This window comes from Coffea eugenioides, chromosome 6, assembly GCF_003713205.1.
Source record: "Coffea eugenioides isolate CCC68of chromosome 6, Ceug_1.0, whole genome shotgun sequence".
Taxonomy (NCBI): Eukaryota; Viridiplantae; Streptophyta; class Magnoliopsida; order Gentianales; family Rubiaceae; genus Coffea; species Coffea eugenioides.
Window position 1 is genome coordinate 50,199,341 of NC_040040.1, and position 19,331 is coordinate 50,218,671.

Consider the following 19,331-nt stretch of genomic DNA (forward strand, 5'->3'; position numbering starts at 1 on the left):
ACATAACTTATGTACAAAAAACACTAAACTACACGGGGTAGCATGTAATTTGCCCTTATTTTTATTTTTTATTTTTGTTTACTTCCCTTCCTTTTCTAGTTGCCTAATCCTCTTTTTTTTTTTCATTTTTTAAGCAGGACCTTATGGCGTCAAGTTCGGTGGCTTTCTTTTGAGGCACTAAAAAGTTTTAATTGTTCCATTGCTTTTTTTTCCCTTTTTTTTTATAATTTGGATATCTTAGGATTTGTCCACCCATGCTCTTTCTTTCTTTACCTATTTTTAGATGAGTTTAAGTGTAAATTTACCTGTTTATTAGTCGAGCACAAGCAAGGATGATTATGACTTTGCTGTGTTGCTTGAGTCTGACTAATATTCTGCTTCCAAGGAATCATCTATAGAAGAAGACAATGGCGATCACAGCAATGACTATCACTTTGATTGTGACAGGTACTAGCTTTACATTTGCTAGATTATTATCCGTTTGCCATTGTATCTTTTCCTTTTCTATGTTAATTTAGTTTTCTTTTAGGATCAAAAGGCACGAGATTGAGATTCCGATGCATGCTTCAGGTAATGGCTTACTTGACTTGGTGCTTACACCAGATAGTTTTGAACTTGATAATTTATCCCGTTAAAAATTGAATACAAGAAACCTTGCTGAAATCGCATTTGAGTCTCCATGTATCGTTTATTTTGATACTAAGGATTTCCCCTGACAATCCAAGTTTGGTGAGAATTTTAACTTGGAACTTAACTAACATGAGAATTTGTTTCGTGAAATTGTAGTTTCTGCAGGAACTTCTTTGGAGAAGGATGTTTGTAAACATCCTGGTGTTATTAATGGATTATGTTATTTTTGTGGGCAGAAGATGGATGATGAGTATCGTCCTCCATTCCACTACATACATAAGGTTGCCATCTATGAAATTTTCTGTTTTCATGCCAAGTGCAAACCTAGTTATATCTATTGCTTTTGAGATTTGGCAGTTCAAATTGAATCCATTTGTTTATTGACTTCAAACATTAAGTTCTTCTCTGAACATTCTAATACCATCCTTTATTTTCCCCCAATTTTGAATGTAAAGTTCTGTTCGGAATTAATTCCTATTTGCTTTATCTGCCAATTACAAGCAATTGGTGAGTACCAGGGCATAACTTCTTAGAATTGTCAGTGGCCTTAAGATTGATGTGAAGATGCTAACTAAATCTGTCTTTAGTCTTCTTCTACATCAATGAAAAATGCAGTCAATTGCTGATCATTTACTGGCAACCTTTCTCTGCTACTTTATCATATTTGGTTGTAGCTTCTGATTCAGAAGTATATACTTTGGCGAAACATGCAATTAGTTAGGTAGTTATGCCAAAATATGTCAGTTTACATAACTCATTTTACATGCAGAATCTGAGGATCGCTAATGATGAGATTGCTCGATTGCGTGACAAAGAGTTGAAGAACCTTATTCACCAGAAAAACCTTTACTTGATTCTTGATTTAGATCACACACTGCTGAATTCAAATTACAGACATTCCAGCAGAGGAGAGACGCGTAATGGTCTCCAGAGATGATGTTCCAGGTATATGCTCCTGGTTTGTGTGCGGCTGCTGTCTTTTGGTTTTCTTCTTTCCAATGGTCATTTGTGCAACTTCTGTTTTGACTGAATTTGTTTGTGTTTTATACCTTATAATTTTGTTGTGTTATATTTGACATTTTTCTGATGTGTACCGCATTAGACTAGGATTTCTGATGAGCAAATGCTAGGATTCCTTTTATCCTTCCCTAGTTCCCATGACCAAAAAGCAGTAAGAATACAATGCTTCATCTAAGCTTCTCAACAACACCCCCCCCCCCCCCCCCCCCCCCGCTCGTGCATATACGCATATAGAGGGAGAGGGAGTGCAGCAAATGGAATCATCAAAGAGGCTTTCTCAATTACACTAATATATTGACAATCCCTTCTCCTTTACTACTAATTTTAACTAAGATCTGGGGGGAGAAATCTCTATTCAGGTTTATTGGCATTGCAATTTCAGCGTCATGCTACCTTTCTACAATGTAGTGATGACAATGAAAGCTGCGTTAGGTATGGTGACCTGGATTTCCTGTTTGAATACTTGCGAACATTGTATGTGAGGACAATGTTGAGTAGATATATTTCTTTGCATATTGGTGGTAGCGTGCACTGTGTAGCTGGTACACTGTTGGGTTTGCCTTTGGATTATATGATGCTAGGATTGCAGGACTCTTGTTGGACCAAGAGAAATCGATCTTAGGGGCACAATTGTTGGGTTTGTGGATTGCAGGACTCTTGTTGGACCAAGAGAAATCAATCTCAGGTGTACAATTGTGAATTTATGAATATTCTCAACCTCGACCAGCCTGTAATTTGCCCTTTTGATTAGTGTTTGGCTAATATCAATGCACTTCTATTAAGAATACCAGATGTAGATTCTGTTGATTCCATTTTCTACAAACCTAAGTTTCTTTTTGATGGATTCAGATTGTTATTTCTTTATTATAAGTTGGTGCTGATAGTGGAATTCTATGATTGGTTTAGACTTTTGCCTCTGATTCTTTTTGACAATTTTTCTTCATATCTGTTAACTTAAGAAAGAGAAGGCTTTCATCTTTTGCGGTTATAAATGTTCGTATTCTAACTAAATCGTTATAGTTTAACATCTTATTTCGTATTATCAGATGCTGTGAAGAGCAGCTTGCATGAACTAGATTCAATGGCCATGCTAACCAAGTTGAGGCCTTCTGTACATACTTTCCTTGCAGAAGCAACTTGTTTGAGATGTATGTAGGAACGATGGGTACATGTCCCTACAAATTGAAAATGGTAGAGCTGCTTGACCCTAAAAAGATGTACTTCAGTTCTAGAGTGATAGCTCACGAGGATTGGACCCAGAAGAATAAGAAAGGCCTTGATGTTAATCCGGGGGAAAGAAAGTGCTATCTTAATACTTGATGACAAGGAAAAGGTGCTTCAACTCACTCTTCCTCCACTCATCACTAAGCTTAGATTTTGGTTTTATACCCCGCCTCTTATGATTCCGATGAAATTGTATTATTTTCCTCTATTATCATGCACATATTCTGTGTTGGTAGTCAGATTTGTTTCCAATTAGAAGTAACGGTTGCCTGGTGCAAACCATCTCTGAATGTTTTTAAGTCTTTGTGTCTATGGTCTACCTAGTATCAGGATTCGGACAATTTGCTTAAGCTTTCCTCAGTCTCAGTCTCATATCACAAACTTCGATCATGAACAATAAATTTTCACATTTAAGAAACTCTGGGAAGTTTATATCTGTCTACATTTGCTGCAAAGCGGAAAATCTGTCTCATTGTCAATGGTTTAGGTCCGGGAGAAGCATGAGGAGAATTTGATATTGATGGCAGGACACCACTCCTTCGCTTCAAGCAGACATTGATCTGGTTTAAATCTCAAACCGCTTTCTGAACTTCAATGTGATGAAAGTTATGCTGATGCAGCCCTCGCTTCAGTTCTCAGAGTTCTTAAGCGGATACAAAGCACCTTTTTCGATACAGTACGTTCGGTTCTTATGATTGTTTCAATTGCTTTAACATTTCATTAACTCTCAGTTACTCTTAGACTCATAGTGAACCTTTTTTTTTTTTTTTTTTTTTGCTAAACAGGAAAATTGTTCAAGTCTTCTTGACCGAGAGGTTAGAAAGGTAATAGTTAAAGCGCTTTACTCATAAGTCATAGGTCCTCTCTGTTTCAGTGTTAACTTTTATATTCTCTGCTCTTTCCATTGGTGTTTAAACCACCCTCATAAATTGTCATTAAGGTTATCATCCTTGACGTTATTAGTATCAATTGGAATTAATGTGAACTGCATTCACTCTCTTTTAAAGCCATGGCAGGTGCTGAAAACAGTTAGGAAGTCAGTCTTGATGGTTTGCAAGATTGTCTTTAGTGGGTTTGGCTCTATACCACATGAGGCAGAAATTGATCACCTGTGGAAAATTGCAGAGCAATTGAGAGCTACATGTTCATCTGATCTGAAGTTGGCCCATCAATAACACATGTGGTCTCCAGGAATGCTGGAATAGAACAATCTCTTTGGGCAACACAGGAGAGAAAATTTTTGGTCCATCCAAGGTGGATTAAAGCTGCCAAAAACTTGTGGCAAAAGCATCCTGAAGACAAGTATTGCGTTTGTTTGGATAGAGAGAAAATGAAAGAAAGAAAAGATTGCCTTGGGATGTTGGTGCAGAAATTGATAAGAGCAGACGATATTAGATTCAGATCATGCCACTCAATATATAGAAACTCTACAGACTACAACTACTTGTCTAAGCAAAACCAAGGCCATTAGAAGAATAGCTGCCATCATCCCTGACTGGGACTCTAAACAAGTCAGAATTCTAAAATTCTGTTCAACTGGATTTAGCTCAAGCTGGAATTTGATTTTGAATTTAAATCCAGTCCAGCTTAATCCTATATTCTTCTCCTTATGTGCCATTACAATTTGTAGAATATCCCCTCCTAAAGGATCCATTTACGTGCAAGCGATCATTTTGTCTTCTTCAAAATATTTTTCTGTGTTCTCTTTGCTAATGTAGCTCTGGATTGCTGGTACTTCTGTGCATTCCAGACCACTGAGTATAGAGGACAGCTATAAATTATGTTACTGCTATTTCTTAGATAATTGATTTTGCTCATTTACTTTGCCTTTAAGGGGTGGTTGTGCTTTATACATAACAAGCCATAGTTCTAGAAAAGCGTACAAGAAGTTCATATATTATAATTGTAATCATGTACATTTCTAAACTTAGTGCTTAATTGACTGATATGAGAACTGTGTTTTATGATCTGTGATACTCGTATTTTTGAGACTGGTATTTTAGTATTGTAATGTGAATTCTTCACTCTTTTGCCTCGCTAATCTTCTGAGCAAGCCATCTCAAAAGCAACTTCCTTTTTCAATTGAAAGCTTCAGTTCCCTAATTTTACAAATTGAACTCTTCGCTTTATTTCTGCCTTTTGGTGGTTTTGCAGGGTGAGCCCTTCACTCCATTTCCGCCTTGATCATATTTTTCTTGGCTGCACTGTTATTTTCGTGTCACGAGACACGATTTGCTTGTTCTGCTCTTCATGTTTCTCCCTTTATAGTTAAGGGCTGTATTTAACATAAATAATTGAGGTTACTAATTTTTGCTCAGTTATGATTGTAAGAAATATTGATAAAAGCTTAGTTTTGGTGCTTTTGCAAGGTGAACTCCTTGCTCTACTTTTGCCTTGATTTTATTTTGTTTGCTGTACTGCTGTTTTCTTGCTGCTTGTCAATTGTATCTGGCTATTAAATTTGTTGGTTTGTAACTAGATTCTGTGTGCGAGGTTGATTATAAACTATTGGTGTTAAAATTTCTTGACCTGCCTTTAGAAAAGCAGCTGGATTTGTTTGCCTGAATTGGAGGATAAGCATTTGTTCATAGCTGGTGCGAAGGTAGTAGTAAATGTAGCTGTTATATTTAAACGCCTAATTGCTCTGAGGTACTTCAAGCAAAGCAAATTCAGGATGTTGGAGCTGTGGATCAAGAAACTGCAGAGCATGTGTATCTTCTTTTTTTCCTCTGAATTTAGTTAATGATGGTAGCTAACACTAACATGCATTTACTAAGTGGCAGCTACTCAAATTACTACACTTTTTTAGAGTTTCAAGGTTGACATTTTTTTTGTATTTATTTTAGTGCACTAATATATTGATTCTGTTTCAAGATGCATTGGACAGGGATCGTCGAGGTCTTATGAAGACTGCTCACGGAGTATAGCTGTCAACCGAAAAAGGAGAAACAAATAGTGACTCTGCCAATACACTGAAAGATGCAGTATCTTGCCTAACCAAAAATAAAGAAAGCTGAAAGAACACCAAAAAGAGCAATTACTTAACATATATAGACAACAAATCAAGCATTTGGTGCTTTGTTCATCATCAACGTTATTATCTACAAGTTATGATTAGTATGCCAAATTGTTCTACATTTCTGCTTCCCTAGGCTAGAAGCCTACTTACTACCTTCCTGGTCATTTTACTCCTGACTATTTCACAAGTACATTGATCACCACAAATGGAGTATAGTCCTTTCCCGGCAATTCTATGAATGCCAAGTACCACACAGAAGTTTGAACCACCACAAAACAGTCAAGCCAAGCAATTCTGCATTGCTGCAGCACCAATGTCCACCAACCATTATTGGCACTGATAGGCAGCATTTCTATGTGGTTACACTAGGATTATATACTTGCAAATTATCTGCTGATGTGTGGAGCATGATTGGTGGAATGATGATGAACCATCACTTGAAATTTGCTTTTTTACCCAAAATTTTCATTGGAAGACTTCATTGCAATATTGTGTGTACTTAGCGTAGGAGTTTTAAGATGAATCTTTGATTCATCTGAATGCCTCTGTTGCACGTCCTCATGTAGGGTTAATTTGATACTTAATTACTTGACTGCAGGAATTGATTGGTATTCAAGTATGAACCTTAACCGAGTGGTTGATAAAATGACTAATCATGTATTTTTCCTAATAATAATTTTAGTTAGCTTTGCTCAATAAACTTTGAATATAATCATTTGAACGAGTAGGGAATGACCAAATTTCCTCTCACGATATGTAAACTTTTACACATTAAGCAGGGAATAGTCGCAAGCAGAAAAATTCTGCATCTTACAAAGCAAAAGAAAAGAAACTTTAACTAAATAAAACAAAACTACTGAGTCATAACTACACCTATATAATTGTTCAGAAGAGTACTCGATGTGGGATTATTTTGTGTGAAAACCCCATCAGAAGTGACTCAAATTGAACAGACCAAGTGAACTCGATTGACAAGATGAAGTCCAATGAGCCCAGAACAAATCCTACAAAAAGCCGAGTTGAACGAATGATTAGCGTTGTAGAAATCTATAAAGCCAATGCACAGAACTGGACCACTTATATATAGAAAAAAATTGTGTAAAACTGACAATATGCGACTATCAAGCTACTGAACTGATCCAAAAAAGTATTAAAGGCAGGCCAACGTCTCCATATGTTGGTAGGCCTCCGTCCAATTGTATGCTGACACACCGAGTGGCCGGCGGCAACCTTGATTATCGGCCTGCTTTACATCAGTCACAGTCATATTTTTAGTATCATAATAGATGATTTTTTCATCTAGGCATATAACGAGTGTTGCACTTTTGTCTTCCTTGTCCACAGGCATACAAAGTATTTGCCACCTTTCGTCCATTAGAGAAGGATACAAAGCACCGAGAGAACAAAGACAATAATACTTCACGTTCCACTTAGAATAGTCCCTCTCCAATTCATAAACATCAAGATCCAATGTTCCAAGCTTCTTATCCCCGATTACACATAAATTCTCTCCTGATACCCCAAAAAACAAGATATGCGTCCTGGCGTGCTCTGGTCTTTCAAGGAGAGGAGGCATGTTTTGCCGAAGGGTCGCATTGTCCAGATCAAAGCATAAAGTATGCCCCAGATGAGTCATCCAATGAAGATCTCCATTCCATACCACTCCCTTCTCAAAATATGCACCGTCCCATCCGATCTTAGTGCCTTCACTTCGCCGCCAAACCCCAGTTTGGGATGCATACACATGGTATATATATTTATCTAGACCATACCAATAATCTTCTACACGCCTTACCAAGACCAATTTGAAGTGATCGGATTTCAAAGGATCAAACACTATGTTCATACCTTCAATATATCCATCTTTTATTTCTAGAGGAATAACCCTATGCTGACGAGTGGAAGGGTTATACACGACAACTTGATCGTGGCGGCATTGTGATTTCAAGATACTTAACCTCATAGCACATAACCCATTGCATGAATCAAAATTCCAGATTTTACCTTTCGAGAAGTCACTGAAGTTAGATATGATGTGATGCATTGAGTTTTTATAGTCTTCATGGAAAGAGATGAAATTGAACGAGTATGTTTCGAGCCATGGCAATCTAACGTGCAAAATCAGGCCGGTAGTGGCGGAAGAGGAGGAAGTGGTGGCGGGATATGTCCGAGCGTGGAGGATGCGGAAAGCGGGGTCGGATATTATCGAGAGCCATTGCCTAGAAACGCATTGGAAGCGAAGGAGTGACTTCGGAGACAAGTAAGGGAAAATTTGCCATAAGAGATCTTCGTTGTTGCCCACAAGCGAACCTCCTGCTGCTGCTGCTTCTGCCATTGATGATTCCACGGAGGAGCAGGAAGAATACGAGGCAGAGGAGGTGGTGGTAATAGCGTTGATCGGTAGTGCTTTGTTTGCTGGTTTGGTTTCCTTTTTCTTGTCCTTCCGATTTTCAGAGTGAGAGGCCGGCTCTTTGATGCGTTTATTTGTGACACTATTCACCATTCTTTGAAGGTTTTTGGGATGCTTAAACGCTGATCTTGAGGAGATTGGTAAATAAACTCCTCTTAGAAAGGAAAAACCTAAAAAACAGAAAAATAAAATAAACTCAATAGGAAAAGGAATCTTTTCTTTCGAAACTGAAAAAAAAAAAAGAGGTAGGAAAGCAGAAGCCTAGTTTAACTCGGTTTTCTCAATTTCAAATCAACAAACAAAAATCTCCATAATTTAAACTAGTGATTCACGTATTTTTGGCACATCTACATAGTTATATTCGTTAGCACCGACTCTAAAACTCTTTTGAAAACACACACACATATACATATTGGCAGGCGTCGATTTTGTACAATAATAAATACCTACTCCAGAAAAATATAAATTTTGTATATAGGGTGAGTAAGGTCGAATCCACAGAAATTGGGGATAATTCGTTTCTTCTAGAGTCTAAAGTTCGGAAAATTTTTATATAATTGAGGATAATTAAACAATTCAGATAAATTAAATAAAATAAAAACTAAATGACAATTTAACAAAATTAAATCAATAATGAATAATCTCTAGCCGAGAAATAATTTTGGAGATGGTTCACTCAATTAATCATCGATGCAATGATAATTTCATTTACTCACTGATAAGCAAGTTATAATTTCCAAACATGCGATGACAATCAATTTCTCCTTATTGTATCGGTGATCAAGGTACGACCGTTAATTACTTTTCTAATAAAAAAATAACCATAATCACTTCCCTAATCAAGAAATAACCCTAAGTACGACTGTAGAGTTCAATTTTCCAATTGCCTTAAGAATTAGAGAAGCTCTGTTCTAACTAAATAACACGTTACGAGGGTTATTTTAAGTTAACTCATATGTTTCCCTAACACAAATCCAATCATACCATTCATCACTAATTTAAAGCAATTAAATAATTATGGATTTAACTGCTCTAACTGGTTTTAAGTTATTAGATTAAATAAAATATCGGGCCCTTGATATTCAAATAAAATAATAATCATAAGAAATTAAATCAGAGAACATACGAATACCAGTAAATAAAATAAATAAAAATAATCAATTCGATCCCACAATTTTAGATGAACCAAATCCTCTGTTGTTTCTTGACTAGAAAAAGAAGTCTAGTTCATCATCATGGAAAAAGTCACGCACAAAATATTTGGATTAATCCCTGCGGCCATTCTCCAAATGCGATGAAGAAGAAAAGAAAAGTTACGCCCTACTCCTACTGGTCTCCCACCTAGAGAAAAGAAAGAATACAGAAAACCTACTTCCTCCCAGCCACGGATTTAAGGGGGGGCTGGTGGGGGCTTAAGCCCCCCCCAAGCCGCCGGAAAACCCGTGGCTGTGGTGGTGAGATATTTGTTTGGTTTGGTGGAATTATCAAATCAGTTGGACATACGTGGAAACCCGTATGGATTGCTTGCCGCGCACCCATTGGCGCCACTGGTGTCACTGCACCATCTGGACTACGTGCAGCCCCTGTTTCCGGGCACCAATCGCATTGACTCCGTCAAGATTCTGGTTGAGGCTTACAGGTCCGACCCAGTGAATTCTTTGTCTATGTCTCTATGATTGTCAATTTAACTGGAGCATCATGTAAAAGGAGAGATCAATTAAGACAAATAGAACATGCTAAGATTGTTACACTTTTAGACAGTGGAGATATTATTAGTGGAAAAGGCAAAAATCAAGAAACTAGTTTAGCAAGACCAGGGGATACTCGTTGGGGATCACACTATCTAACATTACTTCGTCTATCCTCTATGTGGGCTTCGGTGATTGGAATATTGGGAAATATACAAGATGATGCCACCACTTCTGACAATAGAGGTATGGCCAGGGGTTTGATTGATAGAATGAATGATTATGAGTTTGTTTTTGCATTGCACCTGATGAAGTATTTATTGGGAATCACAAATGACTTGTCACTTGTTTTGCAACAAAGGGATCAAAATATTGTCCAAGCCATGAGTTTGATTGATACTATGAAATCTCAATTGCAAGACTTTAGGGAAGAGGGATGGCAAATAATTTTAGATGAAGTCAATAATTTTTGTGAGTTGAATATGATTCCCGTGATTGATATGGAAGACAGTATAGCAATCCGTGGCAATGCCAGGCGCAGTCGCAGAGGTCAAACCATCACTAATTTTCATCATTATCGCGTGGGAATTTTTTGTGAGGTATTATTTTTGAAATTATTATTTCATTACATTTGTTACTTGTTAGCAGATTTTCTTAGTTATTAATTTTATTATTGTTGTGATGTCAGGTTGTTGATTTAATTATACAAGAGATGAATAATCGTTTCTCGGAAGTTAGCACGGAATTGCTTAGTTACATAGCATGTCTTGATCCAAAAAGTTCTTTCTCTCAATTCAATGTGCAGAAACTACTCCGTCTTGCTGATTTATATCCTGAAGACTTCTCAAGTAACGATTATTTATATCTTGAGTCTCAACTTCGAAATTATATTTATAATGTGCAACGCGATCCTCAATTTTCAGAAGTTGGAGATTTGGGAAGTCTTGCTCAACAAATGGTTAAAACTGGTAAAAATACAGTTTTTCCATTGGTTTATCGTCTGATCCAGTTGGCATTAGTTCTACCAGTTGCGACTGCTTCTGTTGAAAGAGTATTTTCTGCAATGAATATTGTCAAGACTGATTTGCGCAACAAAATGGGAGACGAGTGGATGAATGACTGTCTGGTTGTATACATCGAGAAGGATATTTTTGCAACAATTGAAAATGAGCAAATATTGCAGCGTTTTCAACGGATGAAGACTCGCAGAATGCAATTGCCTCCTCTTCGTTATTCGAGTGCAACAACTACCAATACTTCAAGTGTTAATCAATAACAAATTTTTGGGTATGTATAATTATATGTTTTTATTATTTTTATAATTATTGATTCTAAATTTTACTTATTAAATATATTTATTTCGTCACAAAAAAAAAATTTTAATACACTTCAGCCCCCAAAAATAAATTTCTGGCTCCGTCCCTGCTTCCTCCTACTGTTCCATTTCCTAATATTACCAAACTACTTCTACTAATCGAAATCAAATTTTCCCTAGATAAGGGATTCTTTTACAAAGTTAAGATAAATAAACTAAACTAGTGTCCCAATAGAGACAGGAGACCAATCGTCAGGTGAAGAGTCTGACTTTAATTTAAGATTGGAATTCACATGCCAAATCCCGAATTTTCTGGACGTGCAAAGTTTAAACTTTGACGTGCCCATGTTGACTAGCATAAAAATTCAATAAAAATCATGTCTTTAATCCCTTTTTTGTTCCAAATCCCTACAATCAACACCAATTACCAAATATAAATAGAATCCATCAATTAATGCAATATTTGATAAAATAAAAGACAGAAACAATCATAAAATTAATGACAAAAATGCAACCTATTACATATATTCCACACCTAAATCATGCTTGTTCTCAAGCATAAGAACAGCTAATGAAACAGTACTAAGTCATTGAATTCAAACAATGGCTATTACTCAAATCATCTATTGTCAAGGTATAATTAAAACATATGTCAAGTATTAGTGGCTAATTTTCAAGAAATATCTCTCCAGTTAGTTTTTTAAACCAAGAACTGTTTCAGTTCTTGACTAACTAATTTAAAAATATAAAATATTCAGTCAACATTTTTACCAAATAGTTCGACTATTAAGCAAAATCTCAACATTAAAACTCATGGATCAATAGGCTAATGTAACCATCCACATTCTCGTACATTTTTTTTCTTTTTTTCACTTTTAGCACAACTCCCTTTTTTCTTCTTTCTTCAGTAAAATGCTTAGTTCTTAGCCATTCAAACCTTTTAATGCGAACTCCGACATCTACCAAATGAAGGAGTCCGATTACCCTCATCGTTTAAAAATTACATACTAATAGCTATCATCACTTTTTTACGTGAAAGTCAACATTTTCAGTGAAAACTCCCGATTACTAGGTAACAATAACTAGTGGAGTATAACCAAATACTATTCATAAATAAGCACCAAATTAAAATTAAAAATTACACAAACCCGCTTCATTTCCTAAATATGGAAAACTAAAATTAATAGATGAACCAATTTGCACAAAAAATGCTAGACAAATATTTACAATATTTAGAAAAGTTAACCAAAAAGTGCAAAAGTCATAAAAATTTCAAATATTCACCAAAGAGACATCTTTAAATTTAACCATGTCATACTTAACACCTTAGAATATAAAACCTTAACAGTAGAAAATTTTGAAAATCTAACCATCGTTTATCAAGAATAACCACAAATATGCACAAAAATAGGCAAAAATTGAATAAATTTTTAAAAAATTGAACAAAAAATTTCAACAAAAATGCCTACATTTGCACTTTTCTAATATACTACTCCCCCCCTCTAAAACATCTAAATCTTACATTGTCTCCAATATCATAAATAAAGAACAAATTATGAAATAAAAGGGACAATGAAACTTCCCTGAATGTGAAGTAGATAACAAACGGCTAAGTCAGGAGCAAAATGTGGGTTGAATCCTACGTGATGAAAGAATGCCGCCAGATTCTGCATCATCTTGAAAATATAGAGCTCGTGCTACGGAGAGGAGTAAAGAAAGAAAGAAAGAAAGAAAAAGAAAGGAAAGATGGAAGGGAGAAAGAAAGAAAAAGAAAAAAGAAAAGAAGAAAGGATAAGAAAGAGAGAAAAAGAGAAAAAGAAAATGGAAAAAGAAAAGGAAAAGGAAAAAGAAAAAATTTTCCCTCTTTTTTTTTAACCTTTTCACTGAAATAAGACGCAGGCATGTCAAAAAGTGAAAGAGTCTTCTGATCATAAATTTGGAAAATTTCTTCCTAGCACGTGACTAGAAGGCGCGAACACGTCAAAAGAATGGAAGTCTTCTGACCTTGCATCGTGACATTTTTTTCTTAGCACATGACCAGAAAGCATGGGCATGCCAAAATCATAAAGAGCCTTCTGAAAAATTGTGATGGACACAGAAATATCCAACATTCAATTTTGGCTTGAGCACGTCTTCTAGCGAACTACTTCCTGACACAAAGAAACAAAATCACTTAAATTGTACCTAAAAATGAAACAAGAAATATGAAATAACTAAAATTAAAAATTTTTGGGTTACCTCCCAAGCAACGCCTTTCTTTAATGTTTTTAACTAGACATTGGCATGTCTGTTTAAGGAGGATAAAATCGTGTAGCCTATTTCAGTGTTTCATTCTCTATGTAATTCTGATAACCCTCGTAAATAGAGTGATCTTTAAGCACACGAGTTGCTTTATTCCATTGATTAGTAGATGGCGCCAAACAATTAAACAGTGACCTTAATTCTTCACTCGCTCTTTCATCACGAGCACTTACCAGTTCAAGATATTTGGCCATAACAACTCCTAACTTATTCCTGCCATGAGACTCAAAAATTTCTGGTATAATAAAATCAATTGCACTAGCAAAAATTATAAAATAAAAGTCAGGGTAATGTTGGCTAAAGAATGGAGAAGGTGTCACCATATTTAGAAATTGTTTGCTGGATTCATTCACTTAAATGATTAGAGATTAAGGATTTATTTCTTCATTCTCAACTTCCTTTTCAACTGCATCTCTAGATCGTTCTTCTTGAGACTCTTGTAACTCCTCGTCACATGTCAGGGTAATTGCACTCTTATCTTTCTCAAGGTCGATAATGATTTGTGAGGACAATTCTTCACAAATTTGAGAATCCAATTACGTTATTCTAGATGTCAATAGACATATTTCATCTGTCAGGTCACGAATGCTCATTGTAGAAGCAAATAGACGCCTTTGATTTTCTATCTTTCTAATTCTCATTTGTGTCTCCTATTGAAAATGATATATCATTTCTCCAAGAGATATACCTAATGTAAATAATGGTTGTTGATGCATTCCATCCTCCGTTCCTCTAATTCTTGTTTGTGTCTCCTGTTGAAATCGATATATATTAGCAGTTAGTAATTCCATCATTTCTTCAAGAAATATATCTGACATGGATGATGGTTCTTGATGCATTTCATCCTCCGTCTCTCTAATTCTCATTTGTGTCTCCTGTTGAAATTGATATATATTAGCAGTTAGTAATTTCATCATTTTTTCAAGAGACATTCTTGATATGGATGATAGTTCTTGAGACTCTTGCTGTTGATATTGATGTTGAAAATCGATTGCCTCTATTGTATAATTAAAGTTGAAGTTATCTCACCATCCTTGATTATACCCGTTTGAATAAGGGTCATATCACGTTTGAAATTGAGGTGAAAAATCTCAAAAAATATTAATTGGGGCACTCAAGTCATTTTGAAATACGGGGCATATGTCGGTTGAATGATCTGAGACATAACAAATTTCATAAATTGCAACAATCAATTGATCATTAGAAAAAACACAAGCCGCATTACCCCTTTTAGGAATAAAATCCAGTCTATTACCAAAATATTGAATATTAGCAGCCATAAACAAGTAAAAAAATAAGAGAAAAATAAAAAATAAAAAAAAGATGAATTCAAAAATAAACATATTAATCAGGCACTAATTTCCAGCAATGGCACCAAAAATTGACAAGTGTCAAGCTTGTACAATAATAAATATTTACTCGAGAAAAATATAAATTGTAGAAACAATTAAATTGTGAGTAGGGTCGAATCTACAGGGACTGAGGATAATTCGTTTCTTCTAGAGCCCAAAGTTCGGAAAATTTTTATATAATTGAGGATAATTAAACAATTCAGATAAATTAAATTAAATAAAAACTAAATGAGAATTTAACAAAATTAAATCAATAATGAATAATCTCTAATCAAGAAATAATTTCGGAGATAGTTCACTCAATTGATCATCGATGCAATGATAATTTCATTTACTCACTAATAAACAATTTATAATTGCCAAACAAGCGATGATAATCAACTTCTCCTTACTGTATCGGTGATTAAGGTACGACTGTTAATTACTTCCCTAATCAAGAAATAACCCCAAAAACGATCGTAGAATTCAATTTTTCAATTGTTTTAAAAATGAGAGAAACCCTGTTCTAATCAAATAACACGTTGTTTTAGATGAACCAAATCATCTGTTGTTTCTTGACTAGAAAAAGAAGTCTAGTTCATCGTCATGGAAAAAACCACGCACAAAATATTTGGATTAATCCCTGTGACTATTCTCCAATTGCGATGAAGAAGAAAAGAAAAGTTACGTCCTACTCCTGCTGGTCTCCCGCCTGGAGAAAAGAAAGAATAAAGAAAACCTGCTTCCTCCTACTGTTCCGTTTCCTAATACTACTAAACTATTTCAACTAATCGAAATCAAATTCCCACTATATAAGGAATTCTTTCCACAAAGTTAAGATAAATAAACTAAACTAGTATCCCAATAGAGATGGGAGATCAATCGTCAGGTGAAGAGTTTTCCGGACGTGCAGAGTTTAAACTTTGACGTGCCCACATTGATTAGCATAAAAATTCAATGAAAATCGCGTTTTTAATCCCTTTTTACTCCAAATCCCTACAACCAACACCAATTACGAAATATAAATAGAATTCATCAATTAATGCAATATTTGGTAAAATAAAAAAGAGAAACAATCATAAAATTAAGGGATAATTTCACAAACCTCCCCTGAGGTTTCTGACACTTGCACTGAGACCCCTCTAGGTTTTAAAAATTTCACCTAGCTCCCTTGCTTTTCAAATTTGGTAACAATTCAGTCCAATTAGGATTAAAATATTACTATCATGATAGAGATGACATTTTATATTCCATGAATACCCTCTTCCTCCCTATATTAGTACAAGATTGCTTGTTAATAAAAACCTACTAGTTTTCCTTTCGTAATAATATTAGTGTAACACTTTTTGAATTTCACTTATAAACATTTATGTATTTAATATAAATTAAATGATTCAAAGTAAAATACTCGTAAATAGCTAGTACTTTATTCATATAATGGAAGAAACTCGTAAAGAACTGGTATGTTATGGACAATTTTTTTTCTACTTTCAAATACTTCATTTATATTAAATACAAACCATACTAGTTTTCCTTTCGTAAAAATATTTGTGTAACGGCTTTTGAATTTTATTTGCAAATATTTATGTATTTAACATAAATTAAATGATTCAGAATAAAATACCCATAAAAATCTGGTATTTGGTTCATATAATAGACAAAGGCCATAAAGAGTTGGTACTTTATGGGATATTTCTTTTTGTTCATAAATAGCTATTACTTTGTTCGTGTAATAGAGGAAACCCATAAAGAGCTAATATGTTATGGGCAATTTCTTTTTTTTTTTTTACTTTTACGTATTTAATTTATGTTAAATACAAAACCTACTAGTTTTCCTTTCGTAAAAATATTAGTATATCACTTTTTAAATTTTACTTACAAACATTTATGTATTTAACATAAATTATATGATTCAGAGTAAAATGCCTATAAATAACTAGTATTTTATTCATATAATAGAAGAAACCGTAAAGAGTTGGTAAAAAGTGGGTAATTTCTTTTTTTATTTTCACGTATTTAATTTATGTTAAATACAAAACCTACTAGTTTCCCTTTCGTAATAATATTAGTGTAACACTTTTTGAATTTCACTTATAAACATTTATGTATTTAATATAAATTAAATGATTCAAAGTAAAATACTCATAAATAGCTAGTACTTTGACATTTTCAATAAAATTATTTGCTTGTAACACATTTTTTAACACGTTTTTTTATCTTCTTAATCATCTTTTTATCTCACATACATCATATTACAAAAAACTGCTATTGGTAAAAATGTGCCACTTCTTCAAAATAAAAGGTCGTGCGTTCAAATTGCTGCTGATATGAGAAGTGTGTTAGTGGGTGATTTGTAAAAACTTGTCAATTTCAATAAACACTTCCAATGCTCTTTTGTGACTTTTCTCCTCGAAAAAACTCTCTTGCAAGTGCTTCATAGATGATCAATAAAAGTAATCAACTTAACCAAGAGAAAACGGAAAAGAAAAGTACGAAGCAAGGAAAAACTTTTTTTTTTGTAGAATGAAAAGAAAAAGCGAATTTTCAAGAATAGTAATAATCAAAAATAGATAATCAAAATTTTTTGATTTTTGTAAATATATTTTTTTAATATATTTTTCAATTATCTTTTTATCTTATAAATATCACATATTTTTTTAAAAAAATTGCCATAGTAATTTTCCCCCAAAATTTCTCTAGAAAATGCAATCCAAATAACCTCTTAACTTTTAATAGTTTACCCTAGTGTTGTCATTAGTTCTTGGTTGGGAAATCCTTAGGTAACTACTGCAATGAATTCTAGTTTCTCAAAAATCTAAACTACATAAAGCGCCGAAGGTCGAGCTACAGTTGATTGTACCGGTTTCGCTGTGATTTCGCAGCTAATTTCATCCTTTTTGGTCTTTTCTCCGGCTCCATGCAGCGGCTTTGCTTCCTGTCCCGCTTGTCCTCATTTCTTTTTTTGTTGCTTTGTTCCCATTGTACCCTTTCTCTTGGTTTGTTTGTAATTTTGCAATCAATTTTGTCCTTTTGTTTCTTCGATCTTTTCCTCCCGTCGTTTTGCTATCTTGAAGCCGTGTATATTGACCAGAGTATTTTTATGTTTATAATTTTACCACTTTTTTTATATTTATTCCCTTGCTTATTAAGTTTCTCTAAAATGTGTATATTAACAAATATATTAAATATCAAAAAAATAATGTGTAGATTAACAAACATATTAAATATCAAAAAAATATGCAAATCGCTAAAAATGCTATGCACATCTAATACATAAAATAGCCTTCTTTTTATATTTATTCACTTATTTTTATGTTTATAATTTTACCACTTTTTTATATTTATTCCCTTGCTTATTAAGTTTCTCTAAAATGTGTATATTAACAAACATATTAAATATTAAAAAATACGCAAGTCACTAAAAATGCTATGCCCATCTAATACATAAAATAGCCTTCTTTTATATTTATTCACTTATTTATTAATTTTCTCCAAAATATATGTATATTAGCAAAAAATATTAAATATGAAAAAATATGCAAATTGCTAAAAATCCTACGTGCATCTAATATATGCAAATGAGTAAAAATTCTATCTGTATCCAATCAATATATATAAATCAATTATGCTGTTTCGTATTAATACAAATCAATGAAAATCATATGTACTTAACATATATCTAATATATATTGAGCAAAGTATTTTTATGTTTATAATTTTACCACTTTTTTTATATTTATTCTCTTGCTTATTAAGTTTCTCTAAAATGTGTATATTAACAAACATATTAAATATCAAAAAAATATGCAAGTCGCTAAAAATGCTATGCACATCTAATACATAAAATAGCCTTTTTTATATTTATTCACTTATTCATTAATTTTCTCCAAAATATATATATTAGCAAAAAATATTAAATATGAAAAATATATGCAAATTCCTAAAAACCTACGTACATCTAATATATGCAAATGAGTAAAAAATCTATCTATATTCAATCAGTATATATAAATCAATTATGCTGTTTCGTATTAATACAAATCAATGAAAATCATATGTACTTAACATGTATCTAATATATATAAGTTTAATTAATTTTCTCCAAAATGTAAATATTAGCAAAAATATTAAATATGAAAAAAATATGCAAATCGCTAAAAATTGTCCATGCATCTAATATATGCAAATGAATACAAATTTTATGTGTTTCCAATCAATTTTGTCGAAAGTGTGTATATTGACAAAAATATTAACTATTAAATTCCAATCAATATATATAAATCGATTATGCTATTTGATATTAATACAAATGAATGAAAATCATATGTACTTGACATGCATTTAATATATATAAACTTAAAAATAAATCAATCGAATATTTATTGATTCAAAA

The 19,331-nt window shown here is 33.6% G+C and overlaps 2 protein-coding genes and 1 pseudogene across 2 annotated transcripts; 2 read left to right on the forward strand and 1 right to left on the reverse strand.

Annotated features, from left to right (window-relative positions):
• The first annotated feature begins 407 nt into the window (after positions 1-407).
• Positions 408-4,049, forward strand: LOC113774361 (annotated as a pseudogene).
• A 2,994-nt stretch (positions 4,050-7,043) lies between these two features.
• On the reverse strand, positions 7,044-8,396 carry LOC113774363 (F-box protein At5g07610-like). Its single transcript, XM_027318907.1, has one exon. It carries the CDS (start codon positions 8,394-8,396, stop codon positions 7,044-7,046), a length of 1,353 nt encoding a protein of 450 aa, XP_027174708.1.
• A 1,579-nt stretch (positions 8,397-9,975) lies between these two features.
• On the forward strand, positions 9,976-11,267 carry LOC113774364. The gene is made up of 2 exons (XM_027318908.1): positions 9,976-10,590; positions 10,680-11,267. Exons 1-2 carry the CDS (start codon positions 9,976-9,978, stop codon positions 11,265-11,267), a joined length of 1,203 nt encoding a protein of 400 aa, XP_027174709.1.
• The last annotated feature ends 8,064 nt before the right edge of the window (positions 11,268-19,331 follow it).

Coding starts and splice junctions, on each gene's coding strand:
- LOC113774363 (XM_027318907.1), bottom strand. CDS start 8,396: ATGGTGAATAGTGTCACAAATAAACGCATCAAAGAGCCGGCCTCTCAC.
- LOC113774364 (XM_027318908.1), top strand. CDS start 9,976: ATGATTGTCAATTTAACTGGAGCATCATGTAAAAGGAGAGATCAATTA. Junction 10,591..10,679: donor GCGTGGGAATTTTTTGTGAG/GTATTATTTTTG, acceptor TTGTGATGTCAG/GTTGTTGATTTAATTATACA.